We start from the raw sequence: 11,518 nt of genomic DNA on the forward strand, positions 1-11,518 counted from the left end.
TTTTTATATTTTGATTCAAGTTTATTACATTTAGATGTTCATTTTTTAAGCTTATTTATTTATTCTGAGAAAGAGAGAACACGTGCATGTATGAATGTGAGCAAGGGGGAGGTGGAGAAAGAGAGAGAGAATCCTAAGCAGGCTCTATGCTGACAGCTCAGAGCCAGATGCTAGCTAGACCTCATGAACCGTGAGATCATGACCTGAGCAGAAATCAACACTCGATCCTTAACCGACTGAGCCACCCAGGTACCCTTCGATTTCTGCCTTGCAACATGTTTCGAGATTCTTAAGAAAATTTAAAACAGAAATGCTATTTTTTATAAATTTATTTTTATTGCTACGTATAACATACTGTGAATTTTATATCCAGACCAAAGACTAAGTGCCTTTTCATCCAAATGGAATTCTGTGATAAAGGGACATTGGAGCAATGGATTGACAGCAGAAGAGGCAAGACACCAGACAAATATTTGGCTTTGGAATTATATGAACAAATAACAGCCGGTGTGGATTATATACATCACAATGAGTTAATTCATAGAGACCTTAAGGTAAATGAAAATGTAGTTTGTTAGGAATTGATAAACATGACTTAGTAATTTTATTAAAAAAATTTTTTTAATGTTTATTTTTGAGAGAGAGAGAGAGAGAGACAGAGACAGAGACAGAGTGTGAGCAGGGGAGGGGCAGAGAGAGAGACACACAGAATCCAAAGCAGGCTGCAGGCTCCAAGCTGTCAGCACAGAGCCCGTCGCAGGGCTCGAACCCACCAAGCTTGAGATCATGACCGGAGCCGAAGTCAGACGCTCAACCGACTGAGCCACCCAGGTACCCCTGTGATGTAGTAATTTTAAAATGTATTTTCTGTAGTTTTAGAATTGATTGACAATCCTGAGGAAGTAATATCTCTGATCCTCTAAAGATAGAATGGATCTAGATCTTACCCCAAATACCACTCAGAGGATCCCCAGGACAAATCAATTTATTGAGACAATGAGCCCTATAGGAAGGAGTTCATACACTTCTGGTCCTATCTGGCTGCTCTTTATACTCTAGTTGCAAACACCTGTAGCTTTAGTAAACTACCTTTGTTTGCGAATAATTACTGTGGCTAGCACAGCCAAAGCGCTGCTGTCATTGCCTCTGCTGCTACTCAGGCTTATTTGAGAAGCAGAAGGGACTCTGATGACTGGTCTTGGGAACATGATTCTCCTAATTTCTCAGTCATTATTCTTTTTTCTTATTTAATGTTTATTTGTTTTTGAGAGAGCAGGAGAGCGTGAGCTCCCCTAAGTGAGCAAATGGGGGAGGGGCTGAGAGAGAGTGGGACAGAAGATCTGAAGCAGGCTCCATGCTGACAGCAGAGAGCCCAATATGGGACTTGAGATCATGACCTGAGATGAAGTTGGATGCTTAACCAACTTGGCCAACCCAGGCACCCCTATCCATTACTCTTGATGGCAATCATAGCTACTGGGTTCAGAGTCTAGAACTTTCTTGGCATTTGATTAGACACTCCTACTCCATGATTGGAAAATTGTAATCCAAAACTTGGGACACGTAGCATACCTTTGTATTCTTATTTTCTGCTGGCTTCCTAGCTTCTTTCATGGTCTAGATGAGCTGTTTTCCCATTTTACCTCCTCATCAAAATGAAAGAAGAGACACAACACCTTTTCACAGCCCCCCTCACTCTCTCTTTCCTGTAATTGGCCTACTTCCATCACAAACTGGCCCATACTGAATCCTATCACTGAAGCTTTGGTCATGTTCTTCTTGCATGGAACATTCTCCTGTTTGTCTTCTTTGATCTCAGTTTCTTAATGTAGCCTTTCCTGATCACTCTGGATCCAGCAGAAGCACCTTTTCTATATATCTTGGCTGTTTGCTCATCCCACTCATCTAAAATAGCCAGGAACAGGGGTGAAACAAAAGAGTTTCCTGAGTAAAAGAAGGACCCATATTTGTAGTTGTCAGGCCTACACAGGAATAATTGGCCCATGAAAGATGTTGTATCTTTGGTCTGCCCAGGAGCTGGATGCCCATGCCCTTTGTGTTGAAATCCACCTACGTCCATCTTTTCTTTAACATATGAAGATGCTCTTTGAAGTTGGAAAGTTATGAGAACTTTGTTCAAAGGAATACATTTTGAATGGCTATACCTTCACTTTGGAATAGGTGATATATATATAGTTAAGTGACAAATTAAGCACAATTATATACCTATAAAGTAACCTGCAAAACTGCAGAAGTTTGGGTATTAACTCCCAGGCTGCCGCTCTGGATGAATTCATGAAACTGACGGGTGCTCACTGGATGTTCCTTTCTCTAGCACATCTTTTGCCAGTTCTCGCCTGTACCCCATACTTCCTGTTGCCCTGTGTCACAGAGTGTTTTCTGGTGTCTGTTTGCAGACAATGTTTGCTCCCTGTCTGTAGTTGCTCAAAGATCTGACCTTAATACTCCTGAACCTTCTTTCTATCTTCTAACTTTTCTAGCTTCACTGCTATAGTCACTGCACACAATATCTTAGAACATTATTGATAAGAGACTCATTCTGAGAATCTCAAACTTAGAAGAGATCTTAAGGGTGTCGACTTCAATCCCCAACAGATCCTGGACTCGTATTTGCAACATTTCTGCCAAGTGGGTAGCCAGCCCCACCTTGAATACTCCCTGAGATGGGGACTCTCAAATGCCCATTCTTTGGGCCACACCATTAGTATATTAGGATATATTAAAGCAAATCTTTTGGTTGCTTCTACCCTCTAGTCCTGGATTCATCCCTTGGTACTGTACAGAGTAAATCCACCTCCCACTAAACATGTCTTCAGATATTTGAAGGCAGCTATGCTTGAAGCCTTCTCTGCGGACAGAGAAGTCCTTACTTCCTCAGCTGGCATTTTAAAGACCTGTGATATTAAATATCCTGCTTGGGGCTACCTGTGTAAGAGTAAATGTGATATAAGGAAATATAAAAATAGCCCTTGTTAAATATAATTTGAATATGTGTTAACAGTCTGTCAAATTGGTGCTTATAAAATAAATATTGGATTTTTTTCTTTTTTGTAGCCAAGTAACATATTTTTAGTAGATACAAAACAAGTAAAGATAGGAGACTTTGGACTTGTGACATCCCTGAAAAATTATGTAAAGCGAACAGCGAATACAGGAACTCTTCAATACATGAGCCCAGAACAGGTAAGGTCCCATTCCTTTCTGTCTATATAGTTTGTACTTCTTTTGTGTTTTTAATTAGAAAGATAACAGACACCTCTTATAAAATTAAAACTGCTCAGAAGGATTGAGAAGGAGAATGGAAAATTCCCTTTAACCCAACTTTCTGTTCCTACTCTTCTCATAGAGTCTGCTGTTTATCCTTTTAGATTATTTTCTATGGGTCATAAACATGTACAAACACACATAGGTATGTATATACAGAATTTTTACTTAAAAATATAAAGACATGTTTTTATAAGTGGCTGTAATGTTATTTTGTGGCTTAATATTTTTTCACTCCACAGGGTATCATAATTGTTCTGTATCAGTACAGACGGATCTGACACATCCATTTTATCAACTGTATTGTAGGCTGAAGTACAGCTATACCTTCATTGATTTAACTGTTTCTTTATTGATGAGTGTTTCTTTAGGCTGTTAACCAACTTTTTACATGTTTTCCTCCTTATCTTTGACTCTAAAAACATGTATTTCTTTTTCTTAAGTTTATTTATTTTGAGAGAGAGTGTACAAGCGAGCAGGGAGAGGGGCATAGAGAGAGGAAGGCTCCATGCCTCAGCGCAGAGCCGGACTTGGGGCTCAATCCCACAACCATGAGATCATGACCTGAGCCCAAATCAAGAGTCCATTGCCTAACCGACTGAGCCAACCAGGTGCCCCTAAAAATAAGTTACTCCATAATAGTCTGTGATAGGTTCCTTTAAGTGAAATTACTGAATAGGTTGACAAGTGCATTTCAAGTTTGGTAAGTACTGTGACATTGTCATTCAAGAAAAGTGATTCTATTATGCCATCCTCCCAAAATTAGGGAATGCTGCTTTCTCCTTCACACTCCCAATCAGAGTAGGGTACTACCAGACTGTGGTTTTGGCCACTGTGATGAATGAGGAGCATCTTGGTGTTTTAGTTTGCATTTTCAGATGTTTAGTAAGGTAGTCCATCTATATATGTATGTATGTACTTACAACTTTTTGGCAGATTTTCTATTCATATCCTTTCCTCATTTTTCTTAATTAGGTTATCTGTTCCTAATTTCTTTCTAAGGAATATTTACGTATTTTGGATATTGATTCTGTATCTGTTAACCATATTATAGAAATGTTCTCCTTGATGATTGTTTCTTGTTATTTCTTTAAGATGTAGCATAAAAGGTTTTAAGTTGTCATATTTATCAGTATTTTCTTTATGGCTGCTGGGTTCTCATTTTTATTTTGGAGGCTCTTTATCCCACAGATTATGAAAATGTTTTGTGTTTTTTGCTTTGCTTTACCCTAACTTGAATTACTTTTCGCATACATGTGAGGAAGAGATATGCCTTGATCTTCCTCATGTAGATATGCAGCTGCCCTATCCCTATATAGCATATAGTTCATGATTTAAGCTTTTATTTTTTATTTTTTTCCTTTAGTTTTTTATTGTTATTTTTATTTTTTTAATAGTTTATTGTCAAGTTGGTTTCCATATACTACCCAGTGCTCATCCCAAGTGCCCTCTTCCCCGCCCATTACCCTCCTTCCTCTCTCCCCCACCCCCAGCAGCCTTCAGTTTGTTCTCAGCATTAAAGAGTCTCTCATGGTTTGCCTTCCTTCCTCTCCTCAACTATTTTTCCCTTTCTTCTTCCCCATGGTCCTCCATTAAGTTCCTCCTAATCCACCTCTACGCGCAAACAAATGGTAGCTGTCCTTCTCTGCCTGACTTATTTAGCTCAGCATAATACCCTCAAGTTCCATCCATGTTGCTACACATGGTCAGATTTCATTCTTTCTCATTGCCATGTAGTATTCCATTGTATAGATAAACCGCATCTTCTTGATCCATTCATCAGTTGATGGACACTTAGGCTCTTTCCATGTTTTGGCTATTATTGAGAGTGCTGCTGTGAACATTGGGATACATGTGCCCCTATGCATCAGCACTCCTGTATCCCTTGGGTAAATTCCTAGCAGTGCTATTGCTGGGTCATAGGGGAGTTCTGTTGTTAATTTTTTGAGGAACCTCCACACTGTTTTCCAGAAGGGCTGCACCAGTTTACATTCCCACCAACAGTGTGGGAGGGTGCCCATTTCTCCACATCTTTGCCAGCATCTAGAGTCTCCTGATTTGTTCATTTTCGCCACTCTGACTGGCATGAGGTGATATCTCAGTGTGGGTTTGATTTGTATTGCCCTGATGATGAGGGATGTTTCATGTGTCTGTTGGCCACCTGGAATGTCCTCTTTGGAGAAGTGTCTGTTCATGTCTTGTGCCCATTTCTTCACTGGATTATTTGTTTTTTGGGTGTGGAGTTTGGTGAGTTCTATAAGCCTTTATTTGAAGGAAAATTCATAGAAACAAAAAGTATAACAAAAGTTACCAGGGCCTAAAGGAGGAAGAATGGCAAGTTGTTTAATGAGTGCAGTTTCTGTTTGGGATGATGAAGAAGTTTAGGAAATAGATACTGGTGAGGGTTGCATGACATTGTGAAGACACTTCACTGAACTGAACAAATAAAATGATTAAAATGATAAATTTTATGTATATTTTACCATGATAAAAAATGCTGCTTTTAATCAAAACAGTATGGTACTTGCACAAAAGTAGTCACATAGATCATTGGAATAGAATAGAAGATGCAGAAATGAACCAACAATTATATGGTCAAGTAATCTTTGACAAAGCAGAAAAGACTATCCAATGGGAAAAAGACAGTCTTCTTCAACAAAGGATGTTGGGAATACTGGATGGCAACACGCAAAAGAATGAATCTGGACCACTTTCTTACACCGTATACAAAAACAAATTAAAAATGAATGAAAGACCTAAATGTGAGATCTGAAACCATAAAAACCCTAGAGGAGAACATAGGCAGTAACCTCTTAGACACTGGCTGTAGCAACTTCTTTCTGGATATGTCTCCTGAGTCAAGGGAAACAAAAAGAAACTATAGGGACTTCATCAAAATAAAAAGCTTCTGCACACTAAAAGAAACAATCAACAAAACTAAAAGACTTCTCCTATAAAATGGGAGAAGATATTTGCAAATGACTTATCTGATAAAAGATTAGTTTCCAAAATAAAGAAAGAACTTATAAAAGTCAACACCCCCAAAACAAAATATCCAGTTTTAAAAATAGGCATAAGATATTTTTCCAAAGAAAACATACCGATAAGCAACAGAGACATGAAATGATGCTCAACATCACTTATCATCAGGGAAATGCAAATCAAAACTACAATGAGATAGCATCTTACACCTGCCAGAATGGCTGAAATCAACAAGAAACAACAACAGGTGTTGGGGCGCCTGGGTTAAGCATCCAACTTCAGCTCAGGTCATGATCTCACAGTTCATGGGTTCGAGCCTCACATCAGGCTCTGTGCTGACAGCTAGCTCAGAGCCTGGGTCCTGTTTCAGAGTCTGTGACTCCCTCTCTCTCTGACCCTCCCCTGCTCGTGCTGTCTCTCTCTCTCTCAGAAATAAATAAAAACATAAAAAATTTTTAAATAAAAACAAAAATAAAAGAAACAACAAGTGTTGGCAAGGACGTGTTGAAAGGAGAACCCTCATTCACTGTTGGTGGGAATGCAAACTGGTGCAGCCACTCTGGAAAACAGTATGGAAGTTCCTCAAGAAGTTAAAAGTAGAACTACCTTACAATCCAGCAATCACACTGCTAGGTATTAACCCAAAGAATACAAAACTACTAATTCAGAGGTATACGTGCACCCTGATGTTCATAGCAGCATTATCTACAACAGCCAAATTATGGAAGCAGCCCAAGTGTCCACTGACTGATGAATGGATAAAGAAGATGTGGTGTACACACACACACACACACACACACACACAATGGAACACTATTTAGCCATAAAAAGAATGAAATCTTGCTACTTGCAATACATGGATGGAGCTAGAAAGAATTATGCAAAGTGAAGTAAGTCAGTCAGAGAATGATAAATACCATATGATTTCACTCATATGTGGAACGTAAGAAACAAAATAAACAAGCAAAGGGAAAAAGAGAAAGGCAAACTAAGAAACAGACTCTTAACTATAGAGAACATACTGATGGCTACCAGAGGGGAGATGGCTAGGGGGATGGTCTACACAGGTGACAGAGACGAAGGAATGCACTTGTTGTAAAGAACACTGGGTGATGTATGAAGTATCGAATCACTACGTTGACACCTAAAACTAATATCACACTGTATGATAACTCACTGGAATCTAAATAAAAACTTAAATGCTATTTTATCATACATGAAATTCCCACACACTCATGGATCTCTTTCTGGACACTATTCTGTCCAAATGACTTATTTTTAGCTTTTCATCTTTAATATCAGTTTTTAGTTTCAGTTATTATAGCATTATAAGATAGGTTATTATAGCATTATAATATAGGACCTCCCATATTATTCTTCATTTTTAACATATTCTTAGTGTTCACATTTACTATTCCATTTGATTTTATAGTTCTAATGAACTATAGAATCAGCTTGTCATATTCCATCACTGGTGTGGAGATTTTGCCAGCAATTGCATTAAATTTAAGGATTCAACCAAAGAGAACTGACATTTTTATATATTTGAGACTTCTGTTCCAGGAAATCGGCAGGTTTCCTCCACTTACTCAAGTCCCCTGTCCGTCGGCTTTTGCTGGGCAATCCAGTGGTAGCCAGCGACTCCCCATCTCCTCATAGTGTTCAGAACAACCCAGGTTTATTTCTTGCGCGCATGATGTGTTTGCTGCAGTCTGGCTGTGGTTTTGTTTCACGTGTCTCCTTCATTCCAGACCCCAGGCTGCAGGAAGAACCCTATCTGGGTTACTGCTGTGCAAACAGCAGAAAGCAATGGCAGAACCTCTCAGTGACTTTTGCAGGCTCTGCCCGGTGGGGGCGGGGCGTGCATCACTAAATGTGGCCCAGCGTGAATTGCATGGCCCAACCCGAGGGAAGGAGACTGGCAAGTGTCATGCTTTCACTGGGACGCCAGGGCACCACTGGGAGCAATGATAAACCTACCTGAAGGCCACTTCCATATTCTTCAATGAAGTTTTTTTTTAATTTTTAAATGTTTTATTTATTTCTGAGAGACAGAGAGAGAGAGAGAAAGAGAGAGAGAGATTGAGAGATTGAGAGCGTGAGCACGGGAGGGTCAGAGAGATAGAGGGAGACACAGAATCTGAAACAGGCTCCAGACTCTGAGCTAGCTGTCAGCACAGAGCCCGACGCGGGGCTCTAACCCATGAACCATGAGATCATGACCTGAGCCGAAGTCGGACGCTGAACCGACTGAGCCACCCAGGCGTCCCTTCAATGAAGTTTTAAAATATTTTTTTCTTTATGAAGATCACTTATATTTTTAAAGCTTTTCCCTGAATACGTAGTGTTTTGCTGTTGAAATGGGACTCCTTGTATCTCATGGGTTCTTAATAAGGCTATTGAGTTTTAAAAGATATTCATTTACTTTTAATTGTAAAAAACACATCGCATGAAATTTGCCCTCTTAACCATTTTTAGGTGTACAGTTCAGTGGCATCAAGTCCATTCATGCTGTGCTACCAATTCCACCATCCATCTCCAGAACTCTTCATCTTGCAAAACAGAAACTCTGCACCCATGTAACAGCTCCCCATTCCCTCTCCCCCAGCCCTGGAAACCACCATCCTACTTTCTGTCTCTATGAATTTGACCACTCCAGAGACCTTGCATAAGTAGATCCATAGTATTTGTCCTTTTGTGACTAGCTTATTTCACTCAGTAGAATATCCTCCAGGTTCATCCATGCTGCAGCCTGTGTCAGGATTTCCTTCCTTTTTAAAGATTAACAACATAACCACTGTCTGGATATACCACATTTTGTTTATCTGTTCATCCATCAGCAGATATTTGGGTTGCCCCTACCTTTTGGCTATTGTGAAAACTGCTGTTGTAAACATGGTTGTACGGCTATCGATTTTGAATGTTTGTCTTATGTATAGTTTCATGACTCTAATAGTCTACATTTTTTGGTTGAGAGCTTATTGTCTAGTTTCATGTTTTTGATGTTTGAGAGTCTAGGGTGGAGAGGAAATCCACCTTTTCCCTTTGGGGACCATGTGGCATAAAAACATAATTTAATTTTTTTCTGGAATGGGAAGTTAGAAGACCATAGGTGGCTGATGGCTCCCCTTTAACTCCTGCACCCTGTATTGTTACCCTAACATATTTTTTAAAATATCATTCATCATTGTGCTCCTTATTTTCTTAGTGGTTTTTAAACTGCAAAACATTTTATTGAGAAATAATTTATATGCCATGAAGTGTATGTATTTTAAATGTACATTTTTCATTTTGACAAAGGCATATATACCTGGGAAACCCATAAACTTATGAAAATGTAGGACAGGGGCACCTGGTGGCTTAGTTGGTAAAGCGTCCGACTTCGGCTCAGGTCAATGATCTCATGGTTTGTGGGTTTCAGCCCCGTGTCATGCTCTGTTCTGACAGCTCAGAGCCTAGAGCCTGCTTCAGATTCTATGTCTCCCTCTCTCTCTGACCCTCCCCTGCTCACGCTGTCTCTCTCTCTCTCTCTCAAAAATAAATATAAGCATTAAAAAAATAAAGAAAGAAAATGTAGAACATCTCCCTCACCTGTGAAAATTCCCTCAGGCCCTTTCCAGTCCATCCCTTCTTCCAAGAGGCAGCTAGTACTATGATTTCTGTCACCACAGATTAGTTTTCCCTCTCTGGAGCTTCATATGAATGGAATCATACTTTATGTTTGGTTTTTTTTTTTTTTTTTGGTATTTGATTATTTCACTCAAAGTAATGTCTGCGGGAGAACCTCTAGTTGTTGTTTATACCAGCATATTATTCATTACTGAGTAGTATTCCATTGTCTGAATATACCACAGTGTGCTTACCCATTCTCCTCGGATGGGCATTTGAATTGCTTCCAGTTTCAGAATATTGTGAATACGTATTAACATTTGCATGCAAGTCAGTTACTGGGAACCATTTTACCTATTTCACCTCCCTCATCTTACTCAACACCACTGTCAAACTCTGAGGTTGAAATTTTTGTTATCCCCATTTTATGGTTGAGATTATTCCACCATGGATGGTTAATTTACATGGGTGATGCAGCCAATTAGTGACACATTTGAAACAGAGCAGTCAGACTCCATAGATTTTGCTAACAAACGCATTGTTACATGATATAAGATATTTTGGTCAAATAGCTTTTGTCGCTTCAGGAGACATGTGTGTTTATATCAGGCGAGCAACAAATATAAACATATTTTGGTCTCTTTAGATTTCTTTACAAGAATATGGAAAAGAAGTGGATATCTTTGCTTTGGGGCTAATTCTCGCGGAACTTCTTTACATATGTCCCACTGTTTCAGAAACATTACAGGTAAATAATCTCACAAAAAGAATTAAGCAACAAAAATTATCAGTAGTCATGTCCAAACTGCTGCTACAGTTAACTGCTCTTATTGTGAATATATTAGTGTTGACTGAAAAGGAAATATGGGTTTACTCTTTTCCACATTTGGGCAACCAAAGCTTTTTGTTTAAGACCAAAAACTTTGGTTTTCTTTTGAAGGTGTATATGTCTCCTAAAACTATAGCTGTTTCTTCTTATTTGAGTCAATCAGTAAAATTTTATTGATGGCCTGTCTTGCCTAAGACACTGCTCTAAGTGCTACAGGGTTATAAGTATGAATAAGCCTTATTCTCATGGAGCTTTTATTGTAGAAGGGAAGATAATACAAGAGAATGCTCTACATGTTTTTGGGAGAAGACATGAAGTCTTGGGGAAACAGGACAGAGATCTTTCTGGCTGTAGGGATTTAGTTTTCCAGGGGTATTTAAGTTGGGCTTTGAAGGATTTGTTGGCTTCTAATAGTCCAAAATAGAAGGAAGGTTATTCCAGCCTGCCTTGTGCAGAGTGTGGGACTTGTAGGCAGAATCGTTTTTACGGGAGTAATAAGTGACAAGGAAGGGATGGTAGGTACACTGGAGAGACCTGTTGGGACTAAATTAAGGGAAGATTATGGACTTTGGTATGGAGGCTGTGGGAGCTGCTAAAGGCGATAGGCAAATGGATATCTTGGTCTGAAGCTCAGTGAAAGGAACTTGCCTGGAGCCAACAGCCCTCTCTGGACATGAGGGATAATGAAAATACCTATCACGTAGGATTCCAAAAAGGACAAAGGGAAGAAATGCAGCTGATGTTCTTAACACTTCACCATGTTGATGTTAAGAATTGGAAAAGGGGGGCGGGGTGGGGGGGGACGGGGGAGGG

At 39.4% G+C, this 11,518-nt stretch overlaps 1 protein-coding gene across 3 annotated transcripts in view; it reads left to right on the plus strand.

Moving 5' to 3' along the window:
* Positions 1-11,518, plus strand: part of EIF2AK2 (eukaryotic translation initiation factor 2 alpha kinase 2) — a 36,286-nt gene that overhangs the window by 17,763 nt on the left and 7,005 nt on the right. For all 3 annotated transcript variants that reach the window (XR_013335155.1, XM_077764280.1, XM_077764281.1), the window contains exons 11-13: positions 374-554; positions 3,076-3,204; positions 10,523-10,624. Coding sequence is in view for 2 of the 3 variants with exons in the window: in XM_077764280.1 (XP_077620406.1) it covers positions 374-554; positions 3,076-3,204; positions 10,523-10,624 (412 nt within the window). In the remaining variant the exon portion in view is untranslated. The remainder of the gene's footprint in view (positions 1-373; positions 555-3,075; positions 3,205-10,522; positions 10,625-11,518) is intronic.

The sequence above is a fragment of the Crocuta crocuta genome, unplaced genomic scaffold, assembly GCF_008692635.1.
Source record: "Crocuta crocuta isolate KB4526 unplaced genomic scaffold, BGI_CrCroc_1.0 scaffold164, whole genome shotgun sequence".
Classification (NCBI taxonomy): Eukaryota; Metazoa; Chordata; class Mammalia; order Carnivora; family Hyaenidae; genus Crocuta; species Crocuta crocuta.